This window comes from Camelus dromedarius, chromosome 14, assembly GCF_036321535.1.
Source record: "Camelus dromedarius isolate mCamDro1 chromosome 14, mCamDro1.pat, whole genome shotgun sequence".
Classification (NCBI taxonomy): Eukaryota; Metazoa; Chordata; class Mammalia; order Artiodactyla; family Camelidae; genus Camelus; species Camelus dromedarius.
In genome coordinates this window covers 60,438,261-60,452,989 of record NC_087449.1, presented here as the reverse complement: position 1 = coordinate 60,452,989, position 14,729 = coordinate 60,438,261, and the positions used below count along the sequence as shown (strand labels likewise).

The window sequence follows — 14,729 nt, the reverse complement described above, 5'->3', positions numbered from 1 at the left end:
TTTTTTTTACTTATGGTAAAAGTTAACCCAGAGCAGTTTTGGTGACCTTGTTCTTCTTTTTTATCCTTTTTGGGTTGTTTCACTTGGAGGCTTTCTGTGGTCATTTCTCAGAAGCCATGGTATAATTTTACCCTGCTGTGAACAAAGAGATCATCCATGCACAGAAGTAGAGGAAAATGTGGCATTCTCATTTTAAAATAAACATTAGCATTTTCTTAAGCTCCAAATAGCTGAGATTTCATTACTGATACCCTCTCCTTAATTTTTTTTTTTTAATTTGCTTGGAGTACAAACTGAGTGATTGCCTTTACTTATAATGGGCAGTTTTGTAGTTACTTCTCCTGTGAGAAAATGGAAAGGGTACCCTCTGATAATTTATTTGCTTAAATTATTAGTTATTCATTAAATGCTACTGGGGTTTTACTACTGCTAGAAATTATATAAAGTCACTTCTGTGGAACATCTTCCTCAGTCTACTTTGTAGGATAAATGAACTCCCTCTTTCCAGGTAGACAAGATAGTTCACTGAAATATGTATATTTTAAAATTAACTTTATAAAATAGAATTGGTTTTTCCTAAGAATCTCAGAGTCATACTCAAACTTGGTGTAGAAGAGATCAGGAATATGTTTGAAGATATGAGGGTAGTGATATATATATAGTCTTAGAATCAGATGGGAAAACGTACATAATTTAGTAAAATAAGGTTGGAAAAAGGTAAAACCCAAAGTTCAAATTTACTTGTGGATTTGGTAAAGGCTACAGCATTTGTACATAACCATTTGAAATTTAAAAAAAAAAAAAAAAAAAAGCCAAACAGTTTTGCTTGACTTGTATGCTGTCTTGGTTTATGCCTTTTAAACCATTTAGTTGTTCATACAAAAAATAAATCTGGTTTTATATACATTTTTAGAATGTGGCTTAGTTAATAACCATTTGAGTTTATACCATTAAATTAAATAAACATTTTTAAAACTTGTGTTAATTATTGGTATAATCCCAAACAAGGTTTTCTTTTTTTAATTTATCAGCAAAGATAGTTTGTAAAGTTTAAAGTGGTAAGTACCTAGGAACTAAGTTCCACTTTTTCTATTTCTTTATACTTTTAAAGTGGAACTATATCCTTTTAGGAATCAATCTGCTCACTTACTAGAGCTATCTGGAATTAAAATGAGAAATATATGTGACTTTAGCAAGACAACACACTGACATTAGTTTTTCCTAATGGTTTTTAAAAATACTATGACAATTAGTTTATTTATTTAAAAAAATTTTTAATAGGGATACTGGGGATTGAATTGAGAACCTCATGCATGCACTCTACCACTAAGCTATACCCAACCACATTTTGACTTGTTTATTTATTTATTTTTAATTTTTTTGCAAATTTTTAAAATGTGCTAAAACCCTTAAATGTTACCTCTCATAAATGACGTTTCTTTAAGAATTGTAATGGCTTTAACATGGTCTCTTACTTAAGGCTGATAATGCTTATTTATTGGGGAGCTTTTTGATTCTAGAACTAGGTTGTCCAGTACTGTATCCACTAGCCACATGTGGCTGTTGAGCGCTTGAAATTTGATTAGTCTGTATACCAGTACTGATTTCACATTATAACATGGAAGAACCTCAAAAAATACTAAGTGAAAGAAGCTGGTACAGAAGACCACATATCATTATGACTCACTATATATGCAGTGTCCAGAATTGGTAAAGTTATAGAGACAGAGAGTCTGTTAGTGGTTACCTAGGGCTGCGGAAACCTGCTAATAGGTTTGAGGTTTTTATTCTGGGACAATGCAAATGTACCAAAGTTACGTTATGGTGATTATTATATAACTCCATAAATGTACTAAAAACTATTAATTGTACACTTTTAAATGAGTTGGCTTTATGGTATGAAATTATGTCTCAGTAGAACTGTTTTTTCTTTTTTTGTGGGAGGGAAGTAACTAGGTTTATTTATTTACTTTTTAGAGGATTGAACCCAGGAGCCCATACATGCTAAGCATGCGCTCTACCACTTGAGCTATATCCTCGCCCCTCAGTAGAATTATTTTAAAAAATACACACTGAATACTGAAGATACAGTGAAAAAAGTATTAGTAGTTTTTATGTTGACTGCATGTTGAAACAGTATTTGAGTATATTACATTAAAATATATTATTAAATTTCACCTGTTTCTTCTTACTTTTCAAAATGTGGCTACTTAAATTTAAATTTTATTTTTGTCTTCCGTTAAATTTCTATTGGACAGCACAGTTCTAGAAATGAGCTCTGTCAAGATAGAGTGTCATGAAGTAATTTGTGCATCAATTTCGTGCTTTTCATTTTGTTTAAAGAATAGAATCCATTATTTTTCTTAGTTCTCCAGATCCTTCTAATCTTTTTGAAATTATGGATTAATGGAAAAGGCTCTTGGGACTTTGAACTTAAAATATAGACCGAACTACTGTGCAGATTTTGTCTTCAGCAAGCTTGGTATTGGGTCAAGCTAGAATATTAAGATGCGTGTTGATCTCCAGGATGGCCAAGGGAATGTCTCAGCTGTTGAAAAACTTTAATATCTAAGTCCCCAAATATATCAGTTTAATCTCCCAAGTAGAAAATTAAATCATCTTAACCAGAGTAATTTTTAATTAAAAAAAAGCTTAATCTGAAGGTCATTTTTAAATGATGGCTAGTACTTTTGATAGAGGTTTAAAATAGGTCTATTAACATATATGGATTTCCTGTGTTGGAATTACATTTAATAGATACCCCTGTTGCTTGTAGACATAATTTATGTAACCCAAACTAGGGAGTCCTGTGATTTTTTGTTATTTTCAATTGTGGGGGGAGGGGCAGACTAACCTCCTGAATGTGCTGTGCCATGGTAGTTGGAGCCATTTGGACTATAGCTTTGTGTTTGTTTCTGCTGTAAGAAACTACAGAAGAATTGTTTAAGCAGAGGACCTTAGCCTGGAGTTTCTTAGGGAGTAATTTGAAGTCATTTATAAATAAATAAACAAGTGCATCAAACTGTGGATGGCTTTAGCCTTCCTGGTGGGGAGTTAGGTGCCCTCCTAACCTCCTGGGTCTGGAACTACATTAATAGTTCAGAAGTGGGAAATAACAAAGAAAAAAAATTTTTTTTTTTAAATTCTGGATAGGAAGAAGATGTAATTAGCATCAAACTTAAATTGGAAAAAGGCAAAACCCAAAGTTCAAATTTACTTGTGGATTTGGTAAAGGCTACAGCATTTGTATGTAACCATTTGGAATTTTTTAAAAAAAGTGAAAGTTTCTCTTAATCTGTATGCTTTCTTGGTTTATGCCTTTTAAATCATTTAGTTGTTTATACAAGAAATATATCCAATTTTATATACTGTGTGTGGTTAAGGAAATAAGAAAATCCCACTGTTAAAATTAACAGTTTAGATTTCTCCTCAGTCTGTCCATTGGCATCCCATGAATGCTCTAAGGGCTTTGCTGCCATGCAGAAGGATTTCTTATTACTTAGGCAGACATGTTATACCTGCTTATTACTTCCAGGGTGCATGCATGTTTGATGCTTTTTGCTTTGAGTTACTTGAGTAGCAGGTTTTCTGAGTCTTAAGGGATTGCCAAGAATGTAAAGACTGGGCCTAGACTCTTTGGAATTTAAGCTAAAAGTACTCTTGCCTCTAGAGTAAGGGCTGTGTTTTGGACATACAATATGTAGAAAAGTAATTTTTTCACTTTATCCACTATGAATTTTGTACTTAGCAGAATCTGATCACATAGTCACCCCCCCAAAATATGGTAAAAAAGAAAAAAGATAAGCTGTGTTTTGTGACTAGGTCTCTGCTAGTGCATCATATTATAATTCTTAAAGTTAACTTGGGAATTTTGGGGGCCCCATAAAGCCCACCAGAAGGTAAGCCATGTGATTCTTAGTAATAGATTAATAAAAGAATAGCCACTTTCCATTTTTGCTATTGTTACTAAAACAATAGGTTTTGAAACCACCAATTTTTTTTTTAGGGGTAGGTAATTAGGTTTGTTTGTTTATTTAAATAGAGGTACTGGGGATGGAACTTAGGACCTGGAACATGCTAGGCACCCGCTCTACCACTGAGCTATACCCTCCCCACCCAGTTATGCTTTTAATGCCAAAATCTGCAAGCCTTCAATTTTTAAAAATTTTGGCAAAATATACATGACATAAAATTTAACATTTTAACTATTTTTAAGTGTACAGTTCAGTGACATTAAGTACATTAACTTTTCTGTACAACTGTCATCTCCAGACTTTGTTATCTTCCCAAAGTGAAACTCTCTAATGATAACTTCCCATTCTTCTCCCCCAATCCCTGGTAACCACCATTCTACTATCTGTCTATATGAAGCTGACTCTTCTAGGTTCCTTATATAAATGGAATCATACAATATTTGTTCTTTTGTGTCTGGCTTATTTCACTCAGCACAATGTTTTAGAGATTCATTCATGTTGAGCAGATGTCAACATTTCCTTCCTTTTTAAGACTGAATAATATTCCTTCAGGGCTTTTTTGGGGGTAACTTAATTATTCAGCAGTCATCCTATAGATTAACTATTTCCATATTCCTTTTATTTAATTCTACTCAAAGATAGCAGTAAGCTTCAAAACATTAACTGTAGCTCTAGTTGCATCCCAAAGAGTTACCTGTACTTAATTTTTTGTGACCAAACTATGTATAGCATATTTAAGCTCAATTTTAAACAGTATTTTCCACCAATATAAGGCACTCTTTAAAAAGTAGTGTTTAATGATTTCCCTTTTCCCTTCATTTGTGTAAACTACTACACTTCAGAATAGGAAAAGAAATAAAACCAACTATTTTAATTACTGTGGTTGAATTTACCACCACTTTAGTGACCATAAATACTAAACCTTTTAAATCTTATCTACCTATAAAGTGGAGCTGTGCCTGGCTAAGGTTTAGACATGCTTGATATTTATCAGTGCTCACAGGTGAAGGCCAGGTGAAAACTAGAACTCAAGAAAAGTTGATTTCTGAGGTCCAGATTTTCTCTTATATTTAGAAATCCTCAGAAAATAAATTATTTTTTTTTATCAGCAATTAAAAAACAATCACAGTAAAAAGAAAAAATGACTGCTGGTGGATTATGGTTCTCTTTCTGCTTCTGCTTGTGTCTATTAAGAGAAAACTTTATTGTCAGTTTTACACTGTTAATTCAGTTAATCATTATCATTTTAAAAACTAGATCTTTTCCCATTAGAAGTCTTTGTAGTTTCTTATGATAGAAGAAATCTGTGGATCACAACAAAATTGAAGTTAAAATATTGGTTCCATAAAAAAAAATTCATTTTGGTGGGGGGAGGGTATAGCTCAGTGGTAGAGTGTGTGTATGCCTAGCATGCACGAGGTCCTGAATTCATTCCTCAGTACCTGAATTAAAAATAATTAAATAAACCTAATTACCTCCCCCCCCAAACAAAAACAAAATAATTTTCATTTTTGCCCTTTAATATATTAATTCGGGATTCTCAGTAAGTATCCTAAATACCAAGAATTTAGACAGCTATTTATTAACTTTGGCTCTGAACAGTTTATCACTTATACAGTTGAGTCCAATGGTGCCTTCCCCATTTCTTATGCAGTAGTTGCAGAATCACCAGTTACAGCTGACTCATTTCTCTGAAATCATTTCTGAGGAACTTTACCTGGATAAACCAGGTTGTGAGACCTCTTGATTCAGCAGAGCCTTGTTGACAAAACAACAGGTAGCCCATGGTCCAGTGACTTGTTTGGGATCTCTCATCTTTTTCTGAGGAACAAAGAGAAGAACGGCTCATTTTGTATTTTACTTCTTAGGTCATGTTTGTGTGTGTGTATATATGTGTGTGTGGTAAAATAACAAAATTTACCATTGTAATCATTTTTAAGTATATAGTTTAGTGGTATTAAGTATATTCGCGTTATTGTGCAGCCATCGCCACCATCCATCTCCAGAACCTTTTCATCTTTGCAAACTGACACTTTGTATCCATTAAACAATTCCCCATTCTCTTCTTCCCACCCCCTGGCAATGCCATCATTCTTTCTGTCTTTATGAATTTGTCTTTACTTAATTACTTCATAAAATTGAATCATACAGTATTTAATATTTGTCCTTTTGTGACTGGCTTATTTCACTTAGCATAATGCCCTCAAGTATCACCCAAGTTTTAGCTTATGTCAAAATTTTCTTTTAAAAGCTGAATAATATTCCATTGTTTGTAGATACCACACTTTGTTTATATAGTCATCTGTTGATGGACACTTGGGTTGCTTCCACCATTTGGCTATTAAACATGCTATGAATGTGGGCACACAAGTATCTATTGGAGTCTCTGCGTTCAGTTCTTCTCGTTATATACCCAGAAGTGGAATTGCTGAATGATGTGGCAATTGTAATTTTTTAAGGAACTGCCATACTGTTTTCCACAGTATCTGCACCATTTTACTTTTCCACCAGCAATGCAGAGGGGTTTCAGTTTCTTTACATCCTAGCCCAATACTTGTTATATTCTGTTTTTGATAATAGTCATTCTCATGAGTGTGAAATGGTATCTTGTTGTAGTTTTGATTTGAATTTTCCTTATAACTAGTCGTGTTGAGCATCTTTTCATGTAGTCTTTGTCCATTTGTGTATATTCTTTGGAGAAATATCTGTCTTAAGTTCAAAGACGCCCATTTTTGCATCTGGTTATTTGCTGCTAGTTAAATTATCATTCTTAAAGGCAAATTTTTAAATGTCTTAAAGTTACAAAACAAAATACCTCATTAAGCTCTTTATGCAAAATGGAGCTTTACTGATTTCCTCTGACCGTGATACTTTGGTCAGAAAAAATCTAATTGTGACACTAAACTACCATCTTAAATCCCTAGGTTGAGGGTAAAGAAAGCTAGTGAGCTGAGAAACCATTTTAACATGAAAGGAATAGTTTTCATTGATATAACCCTTTCTAGAGTAGGGGCTGCAGTACTGTATATTTTACCCATTATTTGTTGAAAATTATAAAACAATTTTGTCTACGACTACTTTGATCCTGCCATTGACATGGTGAAGCACATATTGTTAAAAGCTATTTGCAGTTTTCCTTTTTATCATGTTTTCCAAAATTGAGTGACACTAGAACATTTCAGATCCCAGCTTCCTCTCAGTCTCTTTTTTAGAAGTTGGCCTTTTTTTCCTGTAAGTTTTGGAGTTATTCAAAGATTTTTATGAAGAGATATATTAGTTATAAGGAAGAATAGTCACTTTTTAAGGATCCCACATTTGACTTACAGCTTAAAATTAGCATGTTGGATTTCAAAAGGGAAAGCAGTCAAAGAAGTAATGTAGGCCAGGGTTTCTCAACCTTGGTGCTATTCATATTTGAGGCTAGATAACTCTTTGTTGTGGAGGAGGCCATCCTGTGCACTGTAGGATGTTTAGCAGCATTCCTGGCCTATATTCACTAAATGTCAGTGAGTTTCACCACCATCCACAATTTTGACAACCAAAAATACCCTTTGGGGGGCAAAATTGCCTCAGTAGAGAGCCACTGTTAAAAATACAATGATAGGATTTATGAATGAAATAGAATAGTGCATCCAAAGACTGGACTTTGTTAGACATTTAAAACATTGTTTTGTGTGTTTTAATTGTGCTTTTGCTTTCATCCCAGAAAATATTTATTTAAAAAAAAATCATCTTCCACAAAGTTCTAGATGACAGGATCCATGAAGTGCTTTTATTTTTACAGTTACCAGTGATTTTTCAGTCAGGTTATTAATATGTGTCAAAGTTCTAGAATCTTAGCTAGAACAGCCATTATTTTTCTTGAATAATTAATGAAACATGAAAGAAGAAAGAAATACTTTGCAGTTTCCAACAAAGTAATATTTTATCAGAAATTTTCATTTCACTTTGAGATACGAATGTAGTTAATACCTTCATTTTACTGAGTTTGGTGTACTTTCCTAGATGTTAGAGGCACATGCATTACATATTGGGTATCACGCTAGGCTCTGTTTATAAGAATGATTCCAGTCTTGGACTTTGAAGAGGCTGGTAAATGAGTAGTTATAATACAGAATGAAGGGGTTTGAGATAGACATTGTAGTAAAAGAGGCTTAGGAATATACAACTAAGAAACCAATTAATGCTGTGGAGTGGGGTGGGGATGTCAAGAACAGCTGCAGAGCAGGACATTAAGCTTGGAGCTAGCTAATCCTTGAAGACGAGGAGGCAAGGAGGGACAGAAAGGTTTCTTCAGTAGTAATGGGCACAGACAAGAGCTCTCATATGCTCACTGTATGCTAGGCAGAGTGCTAAGTACTTCATAATCACAAACCCATTAAATCCTCTCCACAGCCCCTCACAAGAGGTAGGCATTATCACCATTTATATACAAGAAAGTTAAGGATTAGAGAGGAAGTAACTTAACTGAGAACTTATATCTAATACAAAAAAAAGGGGAGGGTGCCTGCCCATGTCTAGAAACTGGTATAATACTCTTACTTGGATAGATCATTAGTGGATGGGATATGAGAATGACAAGGGAATGAGAAGGAGTGACTAGAAAATTAGTTTGGGGCCAAGTTGCAAAGGGGCCTCTCTCCCTTGTTGAAAATGAAAAATGTGGGCTTTATCCTGTAGGTATTTGGGAACTGTCAGCTGGAAGCTTTTGGAGGTAGGTGGAGAGTCACAGAACCCTAGAATTAGGAGGACCTTTGAAGATCATGAGGTCTGTAACCCACTAGGGAATTTTAAGTTTAGAGAGGCAAAATGAGGTGCCTTTCCAGACTGAACAGCTGAGTATTTCTTCTTTATTTTCTTACTAAAATGAGACTTAATTCAGGTTATATAAGAAGTGGTAGAATTGAAAATGGAATTGGGATCACATCAGACTATCTACTAAAGTAGTGAGGTTTTTGTTTAAACTTTCTGGGCTCGGGACCCTTTTATATTCTTAAAATATTGAGCTTTTGTTTTGGTAGTATCTATTGACATTTGCTATATTAGAAATTTAAACTTTTAATTTGAACACTTTATTCATTTGACATAACTTTTAATTTTCTCTCTTTTTAAATTTTTAATAGTTTATTTGAGCAAAAATCTATTCAAATGTGGGCAGTGCGAAACTGGAAGTGATTAGGAGCTCTCCACCAACAGGAGCTGGAGGAAAGAATTTTGTAGAGAAAGGGCAGAAGCACAGCAGAAAAGTTATTTGGTTGGTTATGGCTTTAGCTTTTGCCTTATTTGGAAAAGCCTAATTGGCTGTTTGTTATTGGTTGTCCTTAGGTTTGATTTCTTAACCTTGAGGCATTTGTAGGCTTAGGGTCTGGTTTGCTTAAGTAGGGATGCTAAGGTATTAGAACCACCTTGGTCTAGTGGTCTCCTTGTTTAATTAATTTAACAACTTTCCTCTTTTGTTCATCCTCTCATACAGGAGAGTTTAACCAAAAAATTCGGTGTTACTGCCACTCTTGGTCACTATCAGGTTGTTAAGTTGTTCTTGTCTCTTCGTGAACTCATAGGTTAAGTTTGGTCTGTGGAAGAACTGTTTTTGCTGTTCTTCTCGTTGTTCATCTTATTTCTCTACAAGTTCAGTGAGACCATCTGATGCACTGCTGATGTCTACAAACATGAATTTAAGACCCTTGAGAGAACATGGCCCACCAGGGAGATTATAATGGTAACTATCAGTTGGTTAATACCAAGAGACTGAAGTGTGCTCCCTTGGTCTCTCTATGAACCGAACAAGTTGGTATCAAATAAATCGAAGAATGTACCCGAAGGGTACTGTTTTAAGTTAAGTGGCTTGTTTGTTAATCTCCTGTATTTGCTATAATACCAGAGATGTTGATCCAGGCAGAGCAGGAGGTATTTGCTGTATAGCACAGACTTAATGGCTTGTTTTGCCAATAAACAATGTAAAGCAATTCTGTTATCTAAAACCACCTTAGCAACACATTCTAGGGACTTTTGTTGTGCAGCACTGACCTCAGTGGTAGATTTAGTGGCAGTTGCCAGAGTTAAGGAGCCTTGTCTTCCTGTGCATTCACAGAGAGGAAAAAGCAAATGGTGAAAAGGCAAAAGAAATAGAGGTTTCTTATTGGAGACAAAGATCTTCATCCCTTATCTTAGGAGAGCTGTCTACTTCAAGATGTCTGCTTCTGGGGCAGAAGCTCCATAGTTAATTTAATTTTAGCTCTCTAGCTGGTGTGACATAACTATCTTTTAAAAAAAGAAATGAGATGAGTGGTATTGTTTTATATTTATGCAAATCTCTTTAATGTCTGGTTTAATAAGATAGCTAGATTCTCATAACACCTTCTGTATTTAAATTGTGATTATAAATTTTTTGTGTGTGAAGTATATGAAGATGTGGCCTCACACAGATATATAATTGAAGTAGGGAGAACCTCACAGACCCCCTAAAAGGACCTTGGAGGCCCCCAAAGGTCCTCAAATCACATATAGAGAACTCATGCATTAAAAAAATATGATCATCTTGAAAATTTGGACCTGTAAAAGACTGGATCTAGAGGGATTATTACCTAGTATGATACATTGCATTTAAGAAATTAGATGATTTTCTCCCTTCATTTGATGGAAGCACCAAGGACAGAGGGCACATTTTGAATTGCCCAAACCTGATGGAAAATCTGCATTTGAATCTTTTCCCTCTTGACTTAAGCTGTATATATTGATTATGTAGAGAGAAAAAACTTATTAGTTGCCTGATGAAAGAGAAGAGAGATTGTTGGAAAGCTGTCACTTGAGATTATATCTGCTTTTAACAAATGGGCCTTCTTAACTGTTTTAACTGCAAAGTTTTTTTGTCACTTTAATTGCTACTCTTTAAAAAATCCATTTATGCCGCATTTTTGTTTCTCAGCTTAACTTGGTTAAATACTTTTTTAATCTTCCAATTTAAAAAAAACAACATAGATGCATATTTAGCATAATCGGATGTTTACAAAAATAGAGATATATTATGTAGAAGTCAGTCATTGGCTGTTACTCTTGCGTGTGAACAAATTTAGCCCTGAGTCATCTTATAAATAGCATACCCAGTGCCTTGACATTTTCAGTGCCAAGAGTCAAATGCTCACTGTAGTTCTATGTATAAAATGGCTGTAGGAACAGTAATAGTTGATTATTTGACACCATAATTTAGTTTGAGAGAATCCTGTCATCCCATATTCTGTTTGCTTATCAAGAATTGTTGAGGGGTGGTATATAGCTCAAGCAGTAGAGCACATGCTTAGCATGCACGAGGTCCTGGGTTCAATCCCCAGTACCTCCTCTAAAACTAAATAAATAACCCTAACTACCTCCTCCCACCAAAAAAAAAAAAAAAAAGAATTGTTATGTAACCAGTTGCGTATTCTTGTATTTCTTCATTATGGAAAATTTTGAACCAGTCTGCTGCTTAGTTTTCTTAGTAATCTTAATTTAAAAATTATAAGTACATATAAGAAATAATTCAGCCTTATGTGTCTTGAGTGCTTAGGAAAAGTGTAACTAGATTTAAATTGTATTTCTTACCATTTAGAACTTTTAAGTGATACTGAAAATGTAATATTGATATGGCCAGGTAAATTTAAAGTCTACTTTCCTAAAACTGTTAGTTGATACATCATCATTACTACTATTTTAGGGCAATTTAGATTGGAAAACTTCTGATTAACTACTTCTGGCTTATAAGAGAGAACTAAAATACCATACATCATAAGTTTTGAACTGTTAAAATTCTTTAGTTTTCACAAAGTTATGGAAATAAGAATTTTTTTAAGTTAAAATTGACATAGATAGTCTTGGCATTTGGGTTTTCTCTCAGTTTATAGGACTGAAAAGTATTTGGGGGTGTCTAAATTTGTGCTCCCGTTTTGATTCAGGACCTTAAAATCCATAGTACTTGTAACAGACTACACTGGAAATGTACACTGAAGTTTTGGGTTAACATATCAAAATGTGAATTCAAAAGGATCACTTTATTATTTTGTAATTTATTAAAAAACCTTTCTTTTTAGTTATCACTTCAAACTGGTCAGCAGATATATCTGCCAGTTAAATTTTGATCTTTTTTTAAAAAATTGCTGTGGTAGTAGGGAATTTACCCAAAGCATGATGACATTTATAATAAATCTAATTTCTATTATTATTTTGTACTTTAAAATCATTGTTACCATTGATAGATCACCTTCCTCTGCATTTATATAATATAGACTTAAACAGAACTTTGTTTTTGTTGGCTCATTATTTTAGTAGCCAGAAATTCTGTTCTTGCCCATATTTGTTTACTTCTTCATCCACTACTGCTAAGGAATTTTGGCGTATATAGTATTAGTAGTATTGTAATTAAGATATTTTCCTCAGTTGTTATTTATGATTCCTTGGAATTAAGTGACATTCACATAATATATTCTGTATTGTAGTCACCTGATGGCCTTGTGAATAATCTTGTATTACTTGGAGTATGTAAATACATTTAACAAGCATTTTTTTCCTTCTGTGCTAAAAACAGAAGATTAATTTTGTTAATCTTTAATTTAAGTGAAAGTATGTATCCTATTCACTTAGTACTAGAAACACTACTATTGCTGAATAATCTAGAAAAGAATTTTATTTTTATTGATGGGAAAACTGATACCTAGTCATTCATAGGAAACCTGGCAATGATGACTTGTGGCTCCTTCTCAAGGCGTGCATCCCTAGTAGTTTTTTTTATTTTGTAACTCGGATACTTCTTTTGGTTCTTACTGGCATAGGTTTATTTCTCTGTGTTTCAAACTGCAGAAAGCTCTGATAACCCCATGAAGTTTTTATCTTTTGCCTTATCTTGTGAGAGCTAAATAAAAATGCTGTTTAAATTCTTAGTTATAGCACACTGTTTTCTTATAGCACTTCTTTATTTTTTTCAGAAAGCAATAGTGAATGTCTCAGATCCTAGTGTTGAATTTATTCATCTGGCTGGTTTAGAGTTTGTCTTGGATATGAGAGCTATAGTCTTAGCACAAATGACAAAAGCTGTGGAATCTTTCCTCTAATGAGTGTGCCTAAGGTGGATTAAACCTCCACCCCCTAGAGTTATTTGCTTAAAGGATTAAGTCTTCCACAACAAGGAGGGGAGTGTATGAAGCAAAATTTCAGAAACCTGTAAGTAACAGAACTTGTAAATAACTTTTTATTAAGCTATTTGAGAATGCGAGAAAAGAACTTAAAACCATAGTAGTCTTGCACATCCAGTACTGAAAAGAGAATTTGATATTTCTCACATGGTTCTTGGGCATAATAAGCTGGTTTGAGTGTATTGCTCTCTTATTCTGTGTTGGTAATAGTTTCTTCTTGCCTTCCAGCTGTGACCGTCTCACCCTTTGAGGTTTATGTTAAGCTGAAGAGAAAAATTAAATTTCCTTCTCATTTCCCACATTATTCACAGAGAAAAGAGTTTAAACTAATTAGATTCAAGTAACATAGAATATTTCTTTATTAGTCCTTCAAAAATTTTAAAATTAGAATTACCTGGGAAATTATTTTGGGTATTTTTTTCCCCTGAAAATTAATTTACCCATGAGGTGGTGGTAGTAGTAGTAGTAATAATAGTAACAAAGCGGTGCCACTTCATTTATTGATTATGTCATATTTCAACTTCTGTAAATCTGTGGGTTATTTTATTTAATTCTTAACCCTGTAAGATAGGTACTATTATTATTTTCATTTTATAAATATGGAAACAGAGGCTTAGCAGGAGGTTAAGTGACTTGTCCAAGGATACATGCTATATATCTGAGCCAAGATTTGAATTAAGATCTCTGAATCCTAAATTCATATATCCACTATTCTATTATTATTACCCTTAAGTGAATTGTGTTTACTAGTCTTATTTCATTTGGAAAGAATTGTTCATGTTTTACACAGATTGAAACATTTGTCTTAGGCGGCATGTGGTGGTAAAAGATGGTTACTTTTACTTCCACATTCTCAGGCCAAGGTTTGCTGTCTTCTGCCGTCTCTGAAGGTAGAATATGAAATAAATGTGGAGAAGATAGGGTGTCCAGAAATTCCAGACCTGAAATTTAGACCTTTTAATTATTGCCACTTGTTGATTGGGGGAGGGGTGTTAGGTTTGTTTATTTGCTTTATTTAAGTAGAGGTACTGGGAATTGAATTCCGGACCTCATAACATGCAAAGCATGTGCTCTACCATTGAGCCATTACCGCCCTCCCCACTTGTGATTTTAAAAAGTTTTATATGCAACTTATTTTCTGTTTATTTTTTCACTGAAGTTTTTTTTTTCTTTCTTTCTTTTCTGTAGCACTGATTCCAGCAGTAGTTCAAGTGATGACTCTCCAGCCCGATCAGTTCAATCTGCAGCAGTCCCAGCACCCACTTCCCAGTTGCTTTCATCCTTGGAAAAAGATGAGCCCCGTAAAAGTTTTGGGATCAAGGTTCAGAATCTTCCAGTACGCTCAACAGGTAAAATTCTGTCTTACTGTACTCTCTGCTACAACTGGGGGATGAGAGACCCAGCTACTTAAATTCTATACTTTGTATAGAATTTATCTAAGTATCTCACTCTCTTAATCTGACTGTGTTGGTAATATTTTCTCCTTGTCTTTCAACTTTGTCTCCCCCTTTTTTCTTTTTGTGGTTTGTTGGTATTTAACACCATGTAAGAAAAAGCAGGTGGTTATAAATTTATGTAGTTTCTAGGTTGTTAT

General features: G+C 34.1%; 1 protein-coding gene across 3 annotated transcripts in view; it reads left to right on the top strand.

The window, feature by feature from the left end:
* SPEN (spen family transcriptional repressor) overlaps window positions 1-14,729 on the top strand; it is a 76,270-nt gene that overhangs the window by 35,160 nt on the left and 26,381 nt on the right. For all 3 annotated transcript variants that reach the window (XM_064494029.1, XM_011000887.3, XM_031464135.2), the window contains one exon: window positions 14,324-14,484. In XM_064494029.1, the coding sequence (XP_064350099.1) occupies window positions 14,324-14,484 (161 nt within the window). The remainder of the gene's footprint in view (window positions 1-14,323; window positions 14,485-14,729) is intronic.